General features: G+C 39.6%; 1 protein-coding gene across 20 annotated transcripts in view; it reads right to left on the bottom strand.

The window, feature by feature from the left end:
- Positions 1–6,698: 6,698 nt before the first annotated feature.
- The window catches only part of spns2 (spinster homolog 2 (Drosophila)), an 82,612-nt gene continuing 65,719 nt past the window's right edge, over positions 6,699–23,591 (bottom strand). For 4 of the 20 annotated variants that reach the window (XM_044140851.1, XM_044140850.1, XM_044140861.1 and 1 more), the window contains 11 exons: positions 23,430–23,590; positions 21,845–21,897; positions 21,118–21,192; positions 18,589–18,663; positions 17,768–17,842; positions 16,349–16,423; positions 15,528–15,602; positions 14,119–14,193; positions 13,295–13,369; positions 11,797–11,849; positions 7,681–7,760 (listed from right to left, as the gene is read on the bottom strand). In XM_044140851.1, coding sequence (XP_043996786.1) covers positions 11,845–11,849; positions 13,295–13,369; positions 14,119–14,193; positions 15,528–15,602; positions 16,349–16,423; positions 17,768–17,842; positions 18,589–18,663; positions 21,118–21,192; positions 21,845–21,897; positions 23,430–23,590 — 744 coding nt within the window. In that variant the 3' untranslated portion in view covers positions 7,681–7,760; positions 11,797–11,844. Of the gene's footprint in view, positions 7,761–11,796; positions 11,850–13,294; positions 13,370–14,118; positions 14,194–15,527; positions 15,603–16,348; positions 16,424–17,767; positions 17,843–18,588; positions 18,664–20,595; positions 20,635–21,117; positions 21,193–21,844; positions 21,898–23,429; position 23,591 lie in introns of those variants that run through there. The other 16 variants (XM_044140866.1, XM_044140868.1, XM_044140852.1 and 13 more) reach the window with 15 other exon arrangements.

Raw genomic sequence — 23,591 nt, 5'->3', positions numbered from 1 at the left:
GAACTATTAAAAAGGACTAAACATCCGATAAATTTAGAAAATAACAGAAGAAAAACTTGATATCTAATTTTTTTTTTTAAATCTGAATCACGCGCAAAAATAAGATGTCCACGTTAACCAAACCTGAGTATTAATCAAATCGTTAAAATAACTGTATAAAGGTATAAAAATGAATTTTGTGATCAAGTTCATTTTACTAGGCATGGTTATGGTTCAGACTAATAGAACAGTAATTGTAGATTTACACTTAATAATCAAAGGAAATCATTCAGTGTGTGTGGGGAAACACTGGTATCAAGTCTTTTCGAGTCAAGTCCTAAGATTTTTGTGATTTTCTCAAGTCCTATCTAAAGTCACTAAATTTGAAATCTGAGTCTGATTATTCAGTTTTAGCCTCACGAGACCACTTCCCATGTCTTCAGAAACCAAGGTCTTCATCTCTCACCTTCAGGCAAGTTGTACACAGGAATTATCCAGACTTATGGAAGTTCACAGTACATCTGATATTTTGAGTGTTTTTTCATGATTATTTTTCACGGTATCACAAAACAAAGCATTGTGTTTGAGGTGTTGCCTTAGAATACATCCATTTATGTGTATTAAATTAACCAAAATAACAATGTGAGTGATCAGAGCTTCACAAAACCTCTACATCATGATACAAGCCTTAGTTAGTTAATACAGGTTGGGGTACAGCAGCAGACTTAAGTTTTAGGGTTTAAAATTCAAAGAATGCTAAAGTTTTATTCAGTGTTCTGCTCTTTAAAGTGTTCTAAACCTTCGTAGGGATGATTCAGTGAGGCATATGAATTTTTTTTATTTCATTCTAAGCTGTAAAGTGTCAAAATGGTGGTAATAGAGTCAGAAGAAAAATGTTTATTACGGATAGTATTGCTCAATACTTTCAGGAATAAAATATCTCTTCAGAAGCAGAAACGAGTTCAGGCTCTGTTGTAGAAAGTGGTTGGAGTTGCTGTGGGTGTGTGTGTGTGCGTGCGTGTGCGTGTGTGTGTGTGTTTTCCTGGGCGTGGGTTCTGGTTAACTTTGAAAAAGACAAACATTTGTTATGTTTGTCGTGAACATACTGTATGAATACATCTACTCGCCTTTGTGGCTCCATTCATAAAAGCTTTATCTTTACGGCGCGCTCATTCACGAAGACACTTTTGTTCTTCTGTGGCTCTGCTGCACGTGTTGGACCCACGAATGTTAACCGTCACGCACGCGAAGACACGCTCGGCTAACCTTTTGGAGCGTTCTCGAGTCACTTTACGCTGCAGTGGAAACAACGGGGCTAAAAATGGAAACGTTTGAGCTAAAAATAGCAGCTAAGAGCAACCAGCATCATTCAGTCTTTGCTAACTCAGACGTTCGCTCATGGTTAATTCAGAAAACGATGCTATTCGCAGCGCTAACGTGCTCCGTTCAGGGGCCCGAATCCACCGGGGCACACAACAAGAACCACTGCTGGATGCTGCAGTCAATTCAGATTAGATCCTATGAATTAGTCAGGATGCGAAATCAAGTTAATACCTCACGGCATTGTGGATTCTCAGCTCATTACTATGACATCCAGCATTCAGAAAAGGGCACTTACTCATTTCTAAGCAATATTTTTAAAGAAAATGAAATGAAAGTGATGATGCTTCAAGAAAAGAAGCATAAATCTTTTGCATAGATCTCATGCTACCTCTGCCTGTTTCATTTAGGGATGCCTGCTCTTAAATGCAGCACCTATACAAAGTATTTACCCCATTGGATTCCCCTCCCCCCAAATCAATAGAGACCAACAAAATGTGGCATTTTGTTAACATGAAAATTGCCCAAAATATGTGAATGCAGTGAGTGCATGTATTATAAAGACGTGTCTATGGAAAGTCCATTCACTGCATAACCAGTTTTTCAGCATGAAGACAAAAAAAGCACTTCCAGCAAATCAGAGAAAATATTATTTCCATTGAAAAGTAGAATTCAGGAAAAGAACATAAAATGTGTTCTTTTCTCATCTTATTATTGCTAATAAGATGAGAAAACGCTATAAAAGATAGTTGTTGTTTTGTTTTTTGTTTTTTTACTTTTCAGCCCATCAACCACAGAGTAAGCTAATGCTAATTTAGTTTGTAGACCGAATGCTACATCTGTTTGCGCTTTATGAAAAAACCTCACAAAATGCTAATGTTATTTAATTCCCTCCAGAAAGATTTTGATTACACTGTAGATGTTATTTTTTTTTAGGTGATGTCTTAACAGCGGCTCCTATAACTGCTGTGGTTCTGCAGTGTGAGGTGGGCTGGAAGGTGAGAGATGAACAGTGAAGGTGTGATTTCGTGTGTTCTTCTTTCGTCTCTCTCTTACCCTCCATTTCTAGTCAGACAGGTCAGGTTGCACCGCTTTCTCCCTCTGAACATCTTGAATGAAGATCTCTAAGCAGCATCGATTTATGCCTGTTGACAGACTTTGCTACAAAAGTCAGAAAAGTTAATTTCGTGCGTGTTGCCACAACATAAATTTACGATGTCGTAAAACCCCTAATGAGCTCATGTTGACAGCACTGTCAGAGTGTTTGTTAGGCAGGAAGCATTTTAATTTAAGCTTTCACAAGCCTTCTCATGTTTTAATCAGTCACCACTCACTGCTATATATGGTCGCTTGTATAATATATATAGTTACAGTGAACCTTTGAACATTTACGGGGGATAAATGTTCAAAGTGTGCAAGGTGTTTAAAAATTGTTCACATTTTTACACTTTGCAATCTCAAATTGGTACATTTTACTTTCAAATGTGTTTGGGAAACTACCCATGTCTAAAACCTCAAGTCTTTTGGGGTACGTCTCTACCAGCTATGAACAAATGCTGAAACTCCTGCCTGTGCTTTATTGCAAACAGTTCAGTCAGACTGGATAGAGAATACACAGGTCAGCTCCTTCAGACTAGCCAGCAGTAATTAGCAAACACCTGATCTCCTTGTCAGTGCAGCGCTGGTACAAAGTCGTTAAAGGGTTAATAGAGGAGCCATGTTGTGGTGACTTCCTGAAAGTGGAGTTTCAAACAGAGCAGGAGTTTTTAAAGAGACAGAGACCCAATTTACAAAATCTAATTTCTTTTAAGTGTTAAGTCACATTTGATATGTACACCTTTTTTTTTTATTACAACTGGAAATAATATAGTTACTTGATTGTGCTACAAAATGGCACTACGTACCTGGAAAACACATAGTACTACTGCCCCTTTAAGTGTAAGTTTAAGCTAGGCTGCAGTGAATAAATCAAAGGCGTTAAATGAAGTCAAAGAGCTTTTTTCCCCTCTATCAGCTCAATAGGTGGGACCGCAGCAGGGCAGGCGTGCCTGAACATGTGCACCGACATTAAAGGCGCCTAAACAATACACCATTGAAAATTTAAAACCGACAGACATTTCCAAGTTTCACGTCCTCCAGCAGGTTTTTTTTTTCCTCTTCGTCTTCATAATTTAGCCTGCGTGTTCTACAGAGTTTGTCCTCTGTGACTTAAAAGTGGCAAAGTGGAAAAATGGAAACTCCAGTTCCTGCTAGAATGGCTTCCCTTTTCCTGTCTACGCCCCTGTGTTTCCTGCCTGCCGCATAAGTAGGTGTTGCTGATTTGACGATTGGAGCATCTGACAACTGCGGGACATTTTGGCCTGTTTGTGGGGAAAAGGGTGTTGGTCTCTCTGGGTCGTTTTCCCGCCGAGTACTTCTTCTTCTTCCCCTTAAAGATGAACACGGGGTTCATGTAAATGAAAGGCCTGCCTGAAACACATTGAACCCTTTGGCACAAATGCAGTGTGTACTTACTGTTTGAGTTCGTGCAGCCTAGTCATAGACGCATCCATTAGCGGTTATTAGCCGTAAATACACGTCAATGCTCTCTAATGAGCGTTGGATAAAAAGGCCCTTTTGTAGGAGGACTTCCGAACTTCCTGTGAAGGTAAATATTAGCTCTTTTGACTGCGTGGATGGAGCCCTGTGTCTGCGTTGTGTCCTGTGTAAACCACTCAGGTGGCTTTATAAACCGAGCTCATCATAGGCTTGCCTGACTAAACTTCAATAATACTGTAGCTTATGCGGGGATAAACTCTTGACTTTCTCTCGCTGCAATAATAATAATAAAAAAAAAAGTATAATAACAATCAGGTCTTTGTAAATCTCTGAAGAAAAAGTTGAGCCCAGGAAGAAGTAAATGGGATTCAGTTCTCAAATGTGGCGTTTATTTGAAATAAATAGTTGGAACAGCTTTGAACTGACTCGCTGTCGGTGACGCAGAGACATGAAACTGAGGGTGAAGAGAATGAAATGCGACATTGTAAAGGAGTTTGAATCAAATGAGTTACTACATTAGGTCGGTGTTTGATTAACTCTACATCATATTTACATGTTTCAGGTAATAAAGCATGTAATGGTTTGTGTGACAACCCGCCAGGCCACTCAGGTCCTCTGGTTCTGATTCTGCTCTGCATCCCCAAATATAGATGGATGTAATTGTGATACCAGTACAAAAAGTCCTAACCTTTATTATCCCCCCACTATTAGGCATGGACGTTAAAGGCAGCTGGTCAAATCCAGAGCACGTATTCCTGAAATACAGTATGCTACCAAGCATCACGTCCAAGCAGACGTGATCCATTGTATAGCTTTAATAAGGTGTAATGAAAGACATTTGAGGCTTTTCTTTTTCTACTTTCATTCCTCTTTCACTTCACTAGCTTATCGTCATGCTCAAAAGCTTATGAAGGTTCGGATGATGGGGAATGCTGGCATAACATCAGGTTCTCATGGAAATAAAAAACATCAAAGTCCCTTTAATTAGATAATTATAATCTTTTCTGGGACCGTTCAAGGCTTGAGCAGGCATAGAAAACAAAGGAAAACAAAATGGATTCCCTCCTTGTAAAGCAGTAATCAAACACATACCACACGCTGGAATGAAGTGATTAAATAAGTTTATTTGATTTACAGACACTTTTTATTTATTTATTTATTTATTTTTTACAATGTTTTTCTTTTAATCAACAAGTCCCCAAACACGCCCCTCCTGACGGGGGCAGAGGGCGCATCACAGTTCATTTTCTAAAGTTAAATCCTCTCATTTCTCCAACATGTAGCTCTACTGACTAAAAACAAAAATAAAATTTGTTTTCTGCTCAAGATCAGAAATAAGTCGCTTTGTACAGAAATCTTGTATAACAAGAAACAGCACATACTTAATACATCACCTCAGTGATTATTAACGTAGCATAAGTCAATGCAACAAGCTATTAAAAAAAAAAAAATAAAGAGAGAGAGAAAAATCAACTCAGTTTTGGCAAAGTGAAACTCTGTTCGTGAGCCGTCCTCTTGTCTGCACTATGACAGCTCAAAAAATAAAATAAATCAGCGCTAACTGGGGGATTTGGTGAGGAAGGGGAGGCATGAAGCGACATACTTCTGTGACAGAGGTTGTGAAGACGATGCCAGGACGCTTTTGCAAATCATTCCCTGAACATTAAAGTGTGCAAAATGGTTCAATTGGTTATTTTAACAGAAAAGTAAAAAAAACAACAACAACCCACTAACAAATAGCATGGCATCCTTCCATTGAGGCTGCTTTAAAAACCATCACATTGCATTTTGTTCCGTTTATCTATCTATCTATATATATTTTTTTATACATGAGATGTCTGAATAATGATCACAGTTGACAGGACGATTTATTAGTGATGTGTAAAGGTACTGTGTTGATTAATAGTGATACATACAAGTAGTGTCTAAACTACTTGGCATTTAAAAACCAAATGACAGTAAAAAAAAAAGTGTTGTATATTCAAACCATACAACTTCCCTTTATAGAATATTCTTCATTATGGTAACAAAACAAATAAATACATTGCATTCAAGCCATCATTTACACAATATATTAAAGTTAATGCAAGATATAGCTCTCTCTTCCTCTCTCCATATATATATATATTTATCTGTTGTAGTTGTTAAAAAAAAACATTTGGTAACATCAAAAAAAGACAAGTAAATGTAAAAACATAAGGAGCTTAGTTCATTAAGAAGTTGTTGTGTAAACACGGCCGGTCGGACACAATCACATTCAGAGCGCTCCATGCAGCTGGAGGGAAGCTAAAGCTAATGACCCGGCCCACATAGAGAGTCACTCGTCGCCACGGGAACCCCAGGCTCATCCTTTTCCCCATGTTCTCTTAGAGGTCGGGAAAGTGCTTTCTTTCCCTTTCAGTAAAGACGCGCTCAAAACTGAACCTAGGAGCACTGGGTCTGAAAAAAATAAATAAAATTTCCTCACAGATGAAATGAAGCTAAATTTAGTAACAGGAAGTGTTCAAGTCAGACATGCCTGATGCTAAAGGTTTTCCTGTTTGTGTCTTGGATTCTTTTTTATTTCAATCACTAATTAGCTGGTGACTGTGTCTCCAGCTTTGTGTTTTTCCTGCAAATATGGGGTGGCGGGGATCCGATATCTACAGCTGCATGGGGGGAAAGGTCTCTCTTCACAGTGCCTGTCATTGTATTACCACCCAGAACCGGACTGCATGTGTGGCCGGTGTTTTGTGTCCAGAAACTCAAAACCAACCATCAGAAAGCCAGCGGTCTAAAGGGAAAGCAGCTCGCTGATAAGGCAGCAAGGATAGAAAAATGGTTGGTTTTCTCCAAAGAAAAAAAAAAAAAAATAATAATAATTTTCCCTATTGCTCCTCATATATATATATATATATTTTTTTTTTTCCAAGTCCAATGAGTAGCATTCCCTTTCTCTTTTGGGAAAAGCATATGTAAGCATGTAATAAATAACAAAAACAAAACAAAATCCAGTGTTCGCTTCAGATCACGCAAACAGCACCATGATCCTCCTGAAACAATCATTGGCAGCAACCTCCAGTATTAAACTTCAACATTACACACACACAAAAACAGAAAAGAAAGTAATAATGTGCAGAAAGTTCTCACATCTGTCACATTCTCTGGCACTGTCTACACTCATTTTAAGTGCTAAAAGCTCAAAGGAAAACATGTATGAGAGGTCAAAGGAAACATGTGCAGGTGGGGGGGCGGGAAGCTCCTGTTCGTAAGGCTGATTTACTGACCTTCAAACAGTAACTCTTGTTTTTTGGCTCTTGGCTGACTGCTTTGTTTACATGTACAGTGTAATCAGTTAGCAGAACACTGCGATTACGGCGTAAACTGTGATGTTAATACTGCGATCGATGTGGACAGGACGACATGGTCGGAATAACTGGTGGAAAATTTGGTGTTTGTGTGGGGAAGAAGGTGTTGTGTGCAGTCAGGGAGGAGGTCGTGAGGGAGTGTCGGTGGTCAGTGCAAAGTTTATAGGAATGTAAATGAGGCTATGGCACTTGGTGCAGACTAACAGCCGACGGTTCGATGCAGACAGACAAACAAGAGGCGAGCTGTTGGGCGGGCAGGCAGGCAGGTAGACAGGGCAGGTTCAAGGTCAGCATTCAGTAGTATGGCATCAAAAAGTCAGAAGAGTTGCGTCGTCATGGATCCTCGCAGACTTGGGGCGAGAAAACTACTCCCGAGCGATCCCCACCCCGCAACTGGGGAGGTTCGAGGCGGAGCAAGACGCTCCCCTCGTTTTCCAGTTCCAAGTCAAAGACCAAACGAGAGCAGCAGGAGGATTCTAACAGTGATGACAAAAAATTTTAAAAATGGACGGCGGGCACTCTTTATTTTGGCGTCCTCTAAACATCTGTGCAGATAGGTCCTCGTCTGCTGATCACCTGGGGGAGGAGAGAGACAGGAGAAAGGTGTGAGCTCTTCCGAGTCGGGCCTCGCCGCAGGTCACACTTGTGTAATTAATGCCGAGGTCAACAGTTCTTGGGCCATCTGGTCGGACTTTCCTGAAAGTGCCTGCACACTGTGACCAGACTGTGGCCTAAATATACTCCTGCACTCAGCACACCAACTTGACAACCTGAACAGCATGAGCATTAAACCACAGCAACTAGGGAGGGAAGTTATCGATTAACAAGCTAATCGACTTATTAAAACGAGTCCCAGTCCGGCCCTGTGTGCAACACACACAAACCTCGACTCTTGCACCGGTTAATTAGCTTCGACTGAGGAATTACTGGATACACAAAAGTAAACAATATGTTTTGGTCGAGCCAATCCGTTTTGGGATGGAAGATTTTCCCTTGTTAATAGCCTCAGCGATGGTCGTATCGTTTGGGAGCGAGGCTCTAAAACTGCCAGAGTGATGTTGAGACAATTAGAGCCATGAACGGCGCTTTGATTTGTGTGAAACGCGGCCGTCCCGCTAATAGCTCCGCCGTGAATACGCCGGGGAAATGTTGGCTCCGTGAGCTAATGGGAGAAGGGGGCTGGGAGGGGAGACTGATTGGCCTGGCAGACCTACAAAATCTAATCAAAGCAAAATGTTGCTTTTATGGCCGTCAGGATCCAAATCGGCGAACGGACAGAGAGAATGAAAGGCGCACTTATCACATTGAGAAAGTGAAATGATCTTAAATCCAAGATTCCTTTTTGAGTCCAGCTTTGCACTTTGTATGTGGGTGTGTGTCTGCCTGAGTAGGCGTGTGTGTGTGTGTGTGTGTGGTCTGTGGCAGTGCTGACAGAGGACTTGGAGCTTTTGTTAAGTGATAAGAGTGCAAAGCAGGAAAGTATGCGCCTGCAGCTGTACAAACACTTCTAACGGTAAAAGTTTTGCCCCGTGATGTGATTTCTTTCTCCCCCCCGCCTCATGGGGCTAATATGGGATCGCGGTAACTGAATACACGAGCATGAAGCTCCGCTGTCAGATCTGCTGCCGATGTTTTGACAGTGCCAAGCTCGGGGCTGCCCTCGCGTTAATCCTGACGTCCTGGAGGACGGCGGGATGAGGGGGAGGGCGGATGCGGTCAGATGAGGCAGCAGAGGGAGTTAATTGGATCTCAGTGTATCTGATCTGCGCCGGAGGTTTGCGTTGTCGGTGATTAATAGCCTGCGATGTATAACGGCTTAAGCGATTACTGTTTCTCTTCTTCCTCATTTATTTAGACGAGATGTCTTTTTTTTTTTTCCCCCTCCTCTACGAATCTGCTCTGATTCCCTTCGACGTCTCGTCGGAGATAAATCCTGAGTTTGTTGGATCTTCTCCTTGAACTTTCAAAGTGCGTCGCACCCTAAACATCCTGTGCTGTCAGTGAAGGATTTTTGTTTTTGCATTTGGAGACAAAATTAGCTGAAAATCAGTTGCCGCAGAACTTCTTTGTGATTCTGCCATGGGACAGAAAAGAGCAGTTCAGCTCTGACCTGCAATGTAACGATCAGGGATTTCTATAATTAGCAACTTTTGACAGTGGGAAACACATGCTCTGGCTGTGTATGTGTGTGTGTGTGTGTGCGCGCCTTTGTTTGCAATACCTTGTGAGGACCATTTTCCTGACACATACAACGTTGTGGGGACCGTAGTGTCCCCACAATGGGAATTGCTGTTTTTGGGTCAGGGGTTAGATTTAGAACTGAGGTGTGAATTAAGTTTTGGTAATGGTTAGGATAAGGTTTAGGCTGTAGAAATTAATGGAAGTCAGTGGAAAGTCCCCACAAAAATAGCCATGGAAACGTGTGTGTGTGTGTGTGTGTGAGACGAGAAACTCATAGAGCCGGCCTCTGGAACATGATATGTGTGCCAGTTTTTCATGTCACCCGTCATTAGCTTTCGCCTGCTAAAATCCATCCGTCAGCGCTAATGACGCCCATTGAAGTAAAGGACAAAAGTATAGATTTTTACTATTACTGCTTTTATGAAACCCTAAATTGTTTAAATTTACTAGGAAGTGGCGCCCCCAAAGAAGAGGTGCCAGCATTGTAACATGCTGGCCACCGCACTGCCCAGGGAATCCGGGTCAGTTCATACAAAGAGTCCTCTTCTTCAATTAAGACATAAATGTAAAACCCAATAAACACATATACTCTAAAAAAGGCTTTCTAAAAAAAGAAAGAATCAATTAAAACTCCATGCTTGTGATAGCACACTTTCCAATGGTAGCGTCAGCATGCTAGTGTTAGCTTGCATTCTAATGGTACCATTTAAGCTAACAGTAGATATGTAGATATCTTAATGGTATTTAAGTACCATTAAATGCTATCTAACTCTGTAGCATTTAAGCTAACAGTAGCATGTTAGCAAATTGTTACATAAAAGCTAAGCTTTATGGACTAAATGTAGTACATCAATGTTAAAACTGTTTCTTTTTCTTCCACATTACAATTATGCATAACAAAGTTTGTTATTATTTGTCAAAATCTGAAAAAGTTCAGTGTGTGAATACTTTAGCACAGTGTTTCCCAATTCCAGTCCTCGGGGCTCCCTGCTCTGCATGTTGTAGATGTGCCTCTATACCAGAACAGCTGATTCAAATGATTGCATGACATCTTCTGCAGCCACCAAGTACTGCAGGAGCCTGTTAATCACCCAAAGATTCAATCCAGGTGTGTGGCAGAAGGGAAACACCTAAAACATGCAGGCAGGGGGGCCCCGAGGACTGGAATTGGGAAACACTGCTTTAGCAAACTCCTATCGGTTTCTCAAGCCTACTGCAAGATGTTTGGGAGGATTTTCTGTGGGTGACATTTACTTTTTGTCTATAAAGATGCAAACACCAAATGTGTTTATCGCTTCGATTGCTGACTCATCTCCTATAATAACTTTTTGTATAAATATATATAAAAAACATCTAACTGTTACCTGAAAGTGGGAGGCATATTTCACAACTGAAATCATTCTTCAAGTCAGCAAAATCCTGGGGTCATAATCTACGTGAACTCGCACCTCCTCAAAGTTTTTCCATTTGGTTGGCTCTTTCTCTCGAATTTTACAGGAAGATGCAATGTTGGCAAATGATCACTCTGCTTTCCTCATCTGAACTCTGCCCATCCTGCCAGTTTCCCAGTAAGCTCCCAAGTTGTTTTTTTTAATCGTTTGGCGTAATTTCATCATGTAAAAAATAAGGACATGCTGTCAGAGAGTTTGAAATGGTTCCTTCTTTCCTGTTTTATTGTTTATTCACATATTAGTCATCTGACTTTGCAAACCAACATTTGCCTAACCTCTTTATATAAACAGAGCCCTATTAAAAGTCAATGGGCACAAACCCTGAAGTGCACACATGACCTACCTGTTTCTTTGCTCTTGTGTGATTTTACAGTATTTCAACAAACGAACAAACTTTGACAGGTTAGTAAAGAAAGCAACAACGCCTTGACATTTGCTCTGAGCGTGATAACCTTAACAAATAAGTCACAACAGATTCCTTGTCCAACTTATCGGGGAGTCAAAGTTTATCCTTGTTATTATTCAGTGTCTGCTACAGTAGCTCCACCATTGTATACAGACAGAGCTGGTGTGCTGCCAGTTATTATGTTTTAGTCTCGGTTAATAAGTCCAGAGCTTGTGTGTGTGTGTGTGTGTGTGTGTGTGTGTGTGTGTGCGTGTGTGTGTGTGTGGGCCTGATAATGGTAGCAAGCAGGAAAAGCAGCTCAGGTCGTGATAAGACGCTGGTCAGCTCTCTGAACCTTCCTGAGTACAACGCGATGGGAAAACGGTTCACGGAGCAATCATTCTCTCCTCGTAGTGTTTATCACGAGACGTTGCGCTTCAGGTGAGAGTCTACTCAGGTAATGAGCAGGGAGCTCTCTACTTGCTAATGTTCCTGGGTTGTTTTTGTGTTATCAGCCACTCAAACTGCCTGACAAAGTGCTGATGTGAAAAGCACTAAAGTTCCTAAGTGGCTTTTGGAACAGGAGGCGAATTACCTGGTCATACCTTGACTGAAGAAGGTGGAGTCTGCTGCATCAGCTTCTTCAGCCTGAAAAGAGAAAATACGTTTTAGCAATGATTAAAGTACAAACGTTTCATCATTTTCTTTGCATATCCAAGGTTCATTTCCCCTAAATTGTATCGTCTCGTGCAGAGAAAGTCCTTCTCCGTCTGTTTAGTCACACTTCAGCAGTGATGCACACGCTGAATCTGGATGAGATGGTTCTGCTCCGGGACGGCACCAGGCAGAACTGTGAACGGCGTGAACGCGCGGGTACGCACTGCACTGCGCTATTAATGGAAGCCGCTAAAAAAAGCCAAGAAGCTAGGAATAATAAAGCACTCTTGAAGGCTGGAAATAGGCACACGCGCTCCAGTGAGTTACTTGTTCGGCTCTGTGCCTTTTTTTTTTTTATTAATAGCACAGAGTTTCTGAGGACACACTCAGAGGAGGTGGGGGAAAAAATGAGTAGCACTCTGTAGAGTTGTGGGGAATTTATAAATTGTAGGGTTTATGGCATGAATGGAATATATAAACACCACCACCAGTAACATGGAACAACCATCGGTGTCATTTTGCTTGCTCCCTTGTGGGGCTGTTTGCAACTTATGAAAAATAAAACTGCTTCTCTGCTGCTGTTTTGTTTTCTTCATTGGGAAGTTCATATTCTTTATGAAGCATAGAAGATATGGAGTCAAAAAAACTCAACAGTAATGTGGGTGGAAATTAAAGGGGAGACATCTAAGAGTACTATTTGATAACTGATTTAAATCTGAAGTTTAACAGCTATTAGTGTTGTGTCTGTTAAGAAGCTGACTGGAGACTGCTTGAGCAGATAGCCTGACTAAGATAAAATATTAACCTGTCCAGCTTCTGTAAAGGTAATATGTATCAAAATCACACATAAATGTCAAGGAAAGTATCATTATAACCAAAATGTCATCAATGTTATGTTATTATTACCATCAGAATGAATGTTGCGTTGGGTTAAAAGAACTGTTGGTTTACCAAGTTTAGGACGGATATTACCAGCTTTTCCACTTGGACATTACAGTTCTGTACAGTGAACTCAGTAGATTCTCTGTGAATAGTTAAAATATGCATTTACTTGAGAGCTAACCTTACTATTTATTGTAACTGCCAAATTTTATTCACTCAAATCCCAAATATACGTTTATATAGAATAATATGCACAAAGGAAACTATTTTAGCAGAAGCGCTTAAGCTAATAGCTAGTCTCCTCCACTTCCTTCCTGAGCTGCTACTGATGGCTGAAGAAAAGCACCGTTCTGACCAAAAACAACCAATCAGATCCAGGAGGAGGGTCTTACTGCTGTCAATCAACCTCATTCACTCACTGCTAAGTGTGCTAATGGAAGATTTTATAAAGATTGTTTGACTTTCTGTGAGTAATAAATTGTTTTTGTTGTGTAATTGTAAAAAGAGTAGAGAGACAGAAAAAATCCACATAGATTGAACACAGTGTTGCTCACCTTTCTTACTGGGACAGGAGGGAGGGGTTAAGCTGCTATTGCAGCAAGAGCTGCTGCTGACTGACTCATGTGATGCTAAGTGTGGCAAAAGGCACAGGTACAAGTTAAATATATGAATATCTTGTTAAATTCTTTCCTAAATTCATTAACTGCTAGTGAAATGGAGGCAAACAGTAATCTGTAGCTAAGCTAACTATGCTACATGGTTGACAATCTTGCACACTCTATGCACATCTCTCGGAGAAAAACTGGGATTTAAATTTACACTCTTGTCTTTTTTATCTCCCAAATATGGATGTGTGCTTTTTGGTCTGGTAGTGGCAACATTTGACTTTTACCCCAAAAACTATTTTAAAAACACTATACGATTAAGTTTGCAATTGACAGTGTCCCCCAATTCAACGTGCAAAACATACATGAAGCAATCCAGAGTTCTCAATAAGTGCTGTGTTATTGTGTTTTGTTCAAGCTGCAGTATAAAACTTGAATAAAAAAATATGTTTTCTCCATATTTGTTAAAGCTGTCACCATGTCATGACAGTTTGCTATGAAACAGATAATCTGTGAAATAATCAATCTCCTCCACTTCCTCCATGAGCTGCTACTGATGGCTGAAGAAATGCATCATTCAAAAACAACCAATCAGAACCAGGAGGAGGGTCTTACTGCTGTCAATCAACCTCATTCACTCACTGCTAAGTGTGCTAATGAAAGATTTTATAAAGATTGTTTGACTTTCTATGAGTAATATTTTTTTTTGTGTAATTGTAAAACAAGTAGAGAGACAGAAAAAATCCACATAGATTGAACACACTGTTGCTCACCTGTCTCACTGGGACAGTAGGGAAGGGTTAAGCTGCTATTGCAGCAAGAGCTGCTGCTGACTGACTCATGTGATGCTAAGTGTGGTAAAAGGCACAGGTAGAAGTTAAATATATGAATATCTTGTTAAATTCTTTCCTTAATTCATTAACTGCTAGTAAAATGGAGGCAAACAGTAATCTGTAGCTAAGCTAACTATGCTAAATGGTTGACAATCTCGCATATATTCACATATTCTGGTCTGAACAAACGGGTGGCGGAGAGCATCGTGGCGGTACATGGCTGGTAGAATAATTTCTGAGTGTGACGAACGAAGCGGCCATAAATATCCCATATTTATTGCTCTCCCCGTCCTTACTTTCATCCGCTGGTCTATTTCCTCTTATCCACCCCCATCTTACGTTCATTCGCTCGCCTGCCCCTACCATCCTAAGCCCCCCACTCCAAGCAACATTTCCGGTATTTTCAAACCCAAAGCTTGACAGGTATTGGGCAAGGTGAGAGTTCATCTGTTAAACCGACTGAAGATGAATACATAAACTAAAAGCTGGAATACAGACAATTTTTAAAAGCATATTTGTGACCCCGCCTCTTTATTATTAAATTGAATATAATTTCAGATCTTTGTATAACCTTTCTTCAGGTTAACTTAGAAAGTGAGCTATTATTACTAAACTAAAAAAATTAACTGTCAGGGAAGCTCAAAACTGAAAAATTGGACCGATATTGATATCCAATAGTAACACCGTTTTTATGCCAAATTTATCAATATTTTTATGCGAATACTCGATTAACCATAAGAATAATCGATAGATTACTCGATTACTAAAATATGTGTTTACAACAGCGCTAACACCAGCACAATATTCACCGCTAGTGAAATTTACATGCAACAGTCCACATACTGCAAAATATGTTTCTTACATTTTTTATTAGTTTTAGCTCATTGAAACGTCTCTCCCCACCAGCAACAGTCACAGTCAATGTGCAAAACATACATGAAGCAATCCAGAGTTCTCAATAAATGCTGTGTTGTGTTTTGTTCAAGCTGCAGTATAAAACTTTAATAAAAAATATGTTTTCTCCATATTTGTTAAAGCTGTCACCACGTCATGACAGTTTGCTATGAAACAGATAATCTGTGAAATAATCAATCTCCTCCACTTCCTCCCTGAGCTGCTACTGATGGCTGAAGAAATGCATCATTCTGACCAAAAACAACCAATCAGACCCAGGAGGAGGGTCTTACTGCTGTCAATCAACCTCATTCACTCACTGCTAAGTGTACTAATGAAAGATTTTATAAAGATTGTTTGACTTTCTGTGAGTAATAAATTGTTTTTGTTGTGTAATTGTAAAAAGAGTAGAGAGACAGAAAAAATCCACATAGATTGAACACAATGTTGCTCACCTTTCTTACTGGTATAGGAGGAAAGGGTTGTGCTGCTATTGCAGCAAGAGCTGCTGCTGACTGACTCATATGATGCTAAGTGTGGTAAAAGGCACAAGTACAAGTTAAATATATGAATATCTTGTTAAATTCTTTCCTTAATTCATTAACTGCTAGTGAAATGGAGGCAAACAGTAATCTGTAGCTAAGCTAACTATGCTACATGGTTGACAATCTTGCACTCTCTGCGCACCTCTCTTGGAGAAAAACTGGGCTATAAATTTACACTCTTGTCTTTTTTATCTCCCAAATATGGATGTGTGCTTTTTGGTCTGGTAGTGGCAACATTTGACTTTTACCCCAAAAACTATTTTAAAAACACTATATGATTAATTTTGCAATTGACAGTGTCCCCCCAATTCAACTTGCAAAACATACATGAAGCAATCCAGAGTTCTCAATAAGTGCTGTGTTATTGTGTTTTGTTCAAGCTGCAGTATAAAACTTTAATTAAAAAAATTTTTTTCTCCATATTTGTTAAAGCTGTCACCATGTCATGACAGTTTGCTATGAAACAGATAATCTGTGAAATGATCAATCTCCTCCACTTCCTCCCTGAGCTGCTACTGATGGCTGAAGAAATGCATCATTCTGACCAAAAACAACCAATCAGAACCAGGAGGAGGGTCTTACTGCTGTCAATCAACCTCATTCACTCACTGCTAAGTGTGCTAATGAAATATTTTATAAAGATTGTTTGACTTTCTGTGAGTAATAAATTGTAATTGTAAAAAGAGTAGAGACAGAAAAAATCCACATAGATTGAACACAATGTTGCTCACCTTTCTTACTGGGACAGGAGGGAGGGGTTAAGCTGCTATTGCAGCAAGAGCTGCTGCTGACTGACTCATATGATGCTAAGTGTGGTAAAAGGCACAAGTACAAGTTAAATATATGAATATCTTGTTAAATTCTTTCCTAAATTCATTAACTGCTAGTAAAATGGAGGCAAACAGTAATCTGTAGCTAAGCTAACTATGCTACATGGTTGACAATCTTGCACACTCTGCACACCTCTCTTGGAGAAAATCTGGGATATAATTTTACACTCTTGTCGTTTTTCTCTCTTTCTCTTTGAAACATTGACTATCAGTTTTCTTGGTGGCATAGTAACTGCCACAGTGGTTCTGGTCTGCTACTGACTGCTGCTGAACACAGTCACTGTCAAGCGCGCTAAGCGGAATGAGCAATTTCATGTAGATCCAGAGAGGTGTTCAGGGCAAATATAGATGTGTGTTTTTTGGTCTTGGAGAGGCAACCAGAGGCGTTACCAGGAATCTTGGACCCCCTAACAAAATTTTAATTGGGACCCCCTTCGCAGCTGCTGTTACTCAATTTCTTGAGTCTGTCTGACCCATCAAAAGCGTCACAATTTTAAAGACGCTTACTTTTGTTGGTCCACTACTGACACTAGCTGGGTTGAAACAATTCCTCAAATGATTCGAGTACCTTGACTACTAAAATTCCTCAAGGAAAATTTACCTGCTACGAAGCTTTGTTGATTTATGTTTTATTATTTAGCGCACCGTGTTCCGGCTAGGAGATTATTTGCGTTGCGTGGAGCTCTCACTTCCGCCTTGGAGTTGTTGACAAAAGCTAAGTGTTAGCGGCATAAAGTCCAGTCTTCAAGTTTGGCAATTGGGGATTTTATTGATTTATGATAATGCCCAAGTTTCATCGTTTTTGGGGGACCAATAGACAATATTAAAATGACTGTTTTAAATTATTTTGGAGTACAGCAGCCTTTTTCCTTTGAGAGCTGCTGGTTCAACGTGCAAAATATACATGAAGCAATCCAGAGTTCTCAATAAATGCTGTGTTATTGTGTTTTGTTCAAGCTGCAGTATAAAACTTTAATAAAAAACATGTTTTCTCCACATTTGTTAAAGCTGTCACCGTGTCATGACAGTTTGCTATGAAACAGATAATCTGTGAAATAATCAATCTCCTCCACTTCCTCCCTGAGCTGCTACTGATGGCTGAAGAAATGCATCGTTCTGACCAAAAACAACCAATCAGAACCAGGAGGAGGGTCTTACTGTTGTCAATCAACCTCATTCACTCACTGCTAAGTGTGCTAATGAAAGATTTTATAAAGATTGTTTGACTTTCTGTGAGTAATAAATTGTTTTTGTTGTGTAATTGTAAAAAGAGTAGAGAGACAGAAAAAATCCACATAGATTGAACACAGTGTTGCTCACCTTTCTTACTGGTATAGGAGGAAAGGGTTGTGCTGCTATTGCAGCAAGAGCTGCTGCTGACTGACTCATGTGATGCTAAGTGTGGCAAAAGGCACAGGTACAAGTTAAATATATGAATATCTTGTTAAATTCTTTCCTTAATTCATTAACTGCTAGTGAAATGGAGGCAAACAGTAATCTGTAGCTAAGCTAACTATGCTACATGGTTGACAATCTTGCACACTCTGCGCACCTCTCTTGGAGAAAAACTGGGCTATAAATTTACACTCTTGTCTTTTTTATCTCCCAAATATGGATGTGTGCTTTTTGGTCTGGTAGTGGCAACATTTGACTTTTACCCCAAAAACTATTTTAAAAACACTATATGATTGTTTTTGCAATTGACAGTGTCCCCCCAATTCAACGTGCAAAATACACATGAAGCAATCCAGAGTTCTCAATAAGTGCTGTGTTATTGTGTTTTGTTCAAGCTCCAGTATAAAACTTTAATAAAAAAATATGTTTTCTCCATATTTGTTAAAGCTGTCACCATGTCATGACAGTTTGCTATGAAACAGATAATCTGTGAAATGATCAATCTCCACCACTTCCTCCATGAGCTTCTACTGATGGCTGAAGAAATGCATCGTTCTGACCAAAAACAACCAATCAGAACCAGGAGGAGGGTCTTACTGCTGTCAATCAACCTCATTCACTCACTGCGAAGTGTGCTAATGAAATATTTTATAAAGATTGTTTGACTTTCTGTGAGTAATGCATTACAATTGTAAAAAGAGTAGAGACAGAAAAAATCCACATAGATTGAACACAACGTTGCTCACCTTTCTTACTGGGATAGGAGGAAATGGTTGTGCTGCTATTGCAGCAAGAGCTGCTGCTGACTGACTCATCTGATGCTAAGTGTGGTAAAAGGCACAAGTACAAGTTAAATATATGAATATCTTGTTAAATTATTTCCTTAATTCATTAGCTGCTAGTAAAATGGAGGCAAACAGTAATCTGTAGCTAAGCTAACTATGCTACATGGTTGACAATCTTGCACACTCTATGCACCTCTCGGAGAAAATCTGGGATATAAATTTACACTCTTGTCGTTTTTCTCTCTTTCTCTTTGAAACATTGACTATCAGTTTTCTTGGTGGCATAGTAACTGCCACAGTGGTTCTGGTCTGCTACTGACTGCTGCTGAACACAGTCACTGTCAAGCGCGCTAAGCGGAATGAGCAATTTCATGTAGATCCAGAGAGGTGTTCAGGGCAAATATAGATGTGTGTTTTTTGGTCTTGGAGAGGCAACCAGAGGCGTTACCAGGAATCTTGGACCCCCTAACAAAATTTTAATTGGGACCCCCTTCGCAGCTGCTGTTACTCAATTTCTTGAGTCTGTCTGACCCATCAAAAGCGTCACAATTTTAAAGACGCTTACTTTTGTTGGTCCACTACTGACACTAGCTGGGTTGAAACAATTACTCAAATGATTCGAGTACCTTGACTACTAAAATTCCTCAAGGAAAATTTACCTGCTACGAAGCTTTGTTGATTTATGTTTTATTATTTAGCGCACCGTGTTCCGGCTAGGAGATTATTTGTGTTGCGTGGAGCTCTCACTTCCGCCTCAGAGTTGTTGACAAAAGCTAAGTGTTAGCGGCATAAAGTCCAGTCTTCAAGTTTGGCAGTTGGGGATTTTATTGATTTATGATAATGCCCAAGTTTCATCGTTTTTGGGGCACCAATAGACAATATTAAAATGACTGTTTTAAATTATTTTGGAGTACAGCAGCCTTTTTCCTTTGAGAGCTGCTGGTTCAACGTGCAAAATATACATGAAGCAATCCAGAGTTCTCAATAAATGCTGTGTTATTGTGTTTTGTTCAAGTTGCAATATATAGCTTTAATAAAAAATATGTTTTCTCCATATTTGTTAAAGCTGTCACCGTGTCATGACAGTTTGCTATGAACAGTGATGTCAGTAACGCGTTAATTTGTAACGCGTTACTGACGTCGGACCACTTTTTTCAGTAATCTAACGCGTTGCTATTTCAAATCGAGTAGTCAGACTACAGTTACTTATCAAAATCACTTTGCGTTACTATCTTCTTTTGTTATTTACCGTAATCATATTTCCTCTACTCGTCTTGTCGAGTGACCGACGTCTCTATGTGACAGAAAGGTAAACAATGGAGGAAGATTTTGTTGGTGGAAAAACTGGAACTATTTTAAGTTTCTGTCGCCAAGTCCGATTATTATAAGCGGCTTTGGGCTTCATTTTTTTTAAGTCGCTTGCAAATGTAATGAGTGGCGGGTTGCGCCTTTTTGGGCTCGTTTTTGAACGTGAAGTTACTCATTTGGGCTTGGAAATAAGCAGAGACTCATAATAAATCCCAGAATTTGTCCGTCATTAAGGTAGTTTTACTCAGTCTCTCCCTGTCCATCATTTCCCGGATGATCCGTCCCGCTGTGTCTTTGTTAATGTCAAGTTAATGTATTACCTCTGAATGACGTCGAGCATCGCTTTGCGCTCCAGAAAACGTCAAACATCGAAACCAATATGAACAGCGCAATAAACGTGAAAACAGCCACGAATGAACGTGTCCGTAATTGGCAATAGTTATAATGGCAACTTAACGCCATTATAATTATTAATATTACGATAAGTGTCACAAATCTGTGCAGCCATCCGAGTTGTGGAGCTGCAGGAGGAGCTCTGTGCGCTGCGCTGACACCAAATGCAGGGCCGTAACGCAGAACCTGGAGGCTGGGGGAAAGAGGGGGGCTTTAAAATCCTTCTTAGAGTTTTCCAGACAACAGTGGACCACACAAATTACTCACGTTTTTTATTTTTTTGTACAATCTCCTCTTCAGTTCAACCTTATCAGTGGAGACACATTGTTGATGTTACCATTATAAAATAGCTTACAATTAAGTATTGGCAAAGCTCAATGTGATTTTCACAGGAGGCAGAGCGTTGTTGTTAGCAGCTGCTGAAAGTAACTAAAAAATTACTTTTAGTGTAACTTAGTTACTTTCCAAATCAAGTAGTCAGTAATATAACTAAGTTACTTTTTCAAGGAGTAATCAGTAGTCCGATTAAAGTTACTTTTTCAAAGTAACTATGCCAACACTGGCTATGAAACAGATAATCTGTGAAATGATCAATCTCCTCCACTTCCTTCCTGAGCTGCTACTGATGGCTGAAGAAATGCACCATTCTGACCAAAAACAACCAATCAGAACCAGGAGGAGGGTCTTACTGCTGTCAATCTGTGAGTAATAAATTGTTTTTATTGTGTAATTGTAAAAAGAGTAGAGGGACAGAAAAAATCCACATAGATTGAACACAGTGTTGCTCACCTGTCTCACTGGTATAGGAGGAAATGGTTGTGCTGCTATCGTAGCTAGAGCTGCTGCTGACTGACTCATCTGATGCTAAGTGTGGTAAAAGGCACAGGTACAAGTTAAATATATGAATATCTTGTTAAATTCTTTCTTTATTCATTAGCTGCTATTGAAATGGAGGCAAACAGTAATCTGTAGCTAAGCTAACTATGCTACATGGTTGACAATCTTGCACACTCTGCACACCTCTCTTTGAGAAAATCTGGGATATAAATTTACACTCTTGTCTTTTTTATTTCCCAAATATGGATGTGTGCTTTTTGGTCTGGTAGTGGCAACATTTGACTTTTACCCCAAAAACTATTTTAAAAACACTATATGATTGTTTTTGTAATTGACAGTGTCCCCCAATTTTTTTTCTATTTCTATAAGAAGTCGTTTTTTCCTTTTGTGGAAGGGGCCCCTGTCTGTCAGGGGCCTTTGGACTTGTGCTAACATTTCCCCCCTTATACTGCACACCTTGCTACACTGGTTGACGTAAACAACAAAAAATAGCAGTTCAAGTTCAAGCATGCTACAGCTAAAGTTCACAAAAAAAATCACAAAAAATGGTTTTCCTAATGTATTTTTGACCCTCTTAAGTTGTCCTTTTTTCTACATTATGAAAATGATGTTGAGTCATTGACTGAACATTTCAAACAGATTTGATCTCTTTCTTCTCTTCAGAAACATTTCTACTTACTCAGAGTTACAATAGGCTGTCCCTGCCAATCAATCTTTAATATTTGCAGTTCCCTTGATAGAAAAAAAATTTTTTTTTAGAGTACATTTGTAAGCAGCACTTATGATTAAAGTCCAGACGAACAAGTCTATACACTTCAAAAGTAATATACACTATACACTAAAACAACTAGCCTAGGGGAAAATACTGGGCTTTTTTAAAACAGTTTCTTACCTGATGTCCACTACTTTCCACCTGCATGTTTTTTTTAAATTCTACAATTAAGTAAAACTCTTTCCAACCTGGCAACTCAAAGTAGTTCTTATAATTATTTTTGTTTTGGCAACCTAAAAAAAAAGTCATTTTAAATTGATCAAAAATCATATGCACTTATTTCTGAAACTTAAAAATCTGCAAAACAATTGAATACAAAGCTAGCATCTAAACATGAACAAAGATTTATACTAACAAAGATTGAATGTGAGTCCCTGTAGTTTTTTTTTTTTTAATTTGTGAACTATTCATCAGAAAGTGTGGCGTTGTCTTCCATGGTGGTGGGTGAAAGTCAACGGGTTGTGATTAGTTGGAGTCTGCCTGCAGCATCTCATAGTGTGGTTTTAGCTTGAATCACTTCTTGGACTACGTGCTAATATCTATTACTGGCACAGTTTCAGGAGTAAGTGTCCTCTTTTAGTTCATGTTCTGCTTTTTTCTTTTTTTTGGTTCCTTGAAAAGGTCAAACAGAAACCGCAACAAGCTGTGGCAGCCGTGGGCGTGCGTCTACGCCGATACTTTTTTAGTACAGCGTAGACGCACTAAAAGGAAGTACTCACAGGCTAGCTGAAGATTTTGACCAGTCCTCAAATCTCTTCTGCAAATTTGAAAACTTTTCATAAATGATTTTCTTTTCTGTTTCTTGTCTGCCTGTGCATAAAATATCTTCCTCATAATTTTAGGCGTGAGAAAGAATAATGACCTCCTAAGGGGCGAAGACCAGGTGTCTGTGGACGGACATCAAACGTCACATCGCCATCTTGTCTAAAAATGTTCCGCAACTTCCACAGGAAGGAAGTCATTTCTTTAAGCGCTGGCAACAGGAGAGCAAGCCAATGTGATCAAAAAAGAAACAAGAAGTTTTGTCTCGCCATAAAAAACAAATACAGAGCTTGTTTTAGCCTTTTAAGGCCCTGACCAGCTTTTGTTTCCGACTGACTCATGACTTTGGTGCTTATATAAAAAAGGAAAAGATGAGGATGTGAATGAGAGGGGAAGCAGTTGAACAAACTGGTGAGTGTAACAGACTGTGGGGGAGTTTTAGCTAACTGGTGTTTTCTGTTGGCCCAGATATTGCGGGTCTTTGGTTATTATGTTTGAGCAGCATGTCAAACTTCAGTAACAACATAAAAGTTACCAGCAAACCCCATAAGAAAGGAAATAAAAACACCCTAAAACCCAATTCTTCTTACATCAACCAAATTTCTTTGGCGTCCTTGTTGCTCTTAGTCAGAAAGTCATCGACAAACAACCCAAGCAAGCGCTAAATATTTAAAGAAGGGGCTGCTGAATAATAGATGAAATAATCAGCTGTTTTAACAAAGCGACTTACTTTTCGGCCTTTTCCCTGTCGTCCAGGAAATACAGTGCCGTGGCCAGAAAAAACATGCCCCCCAGGACAATGATGAAGGGACACAGCATGAGGGCATAGCCCAAACTGAGGAACTTCCATAGTTCAGATGAAGCGAATCTCTCCTGTAGCTTATCAGAGATC

The sequence above is a fragment of the Gambusia affinis genome, linkage group LG15 (assembly GCF_019740435.1).
Source record: "Gambusia affinis linkage group LG15, SWU_Gaff_1.0, whole genome shotgun sequence".
In the NCBI taxonomy this organism is placed as follows: Eukaryota; Metazoa; Chordata; class Actinopteri; order Cyprinodontiformes; family Poeciliidae; genus Gambusia; species Gambusia affinis.
This window is presented reverse-complemented; position numbering and strand designations above follow the sequence as displayed.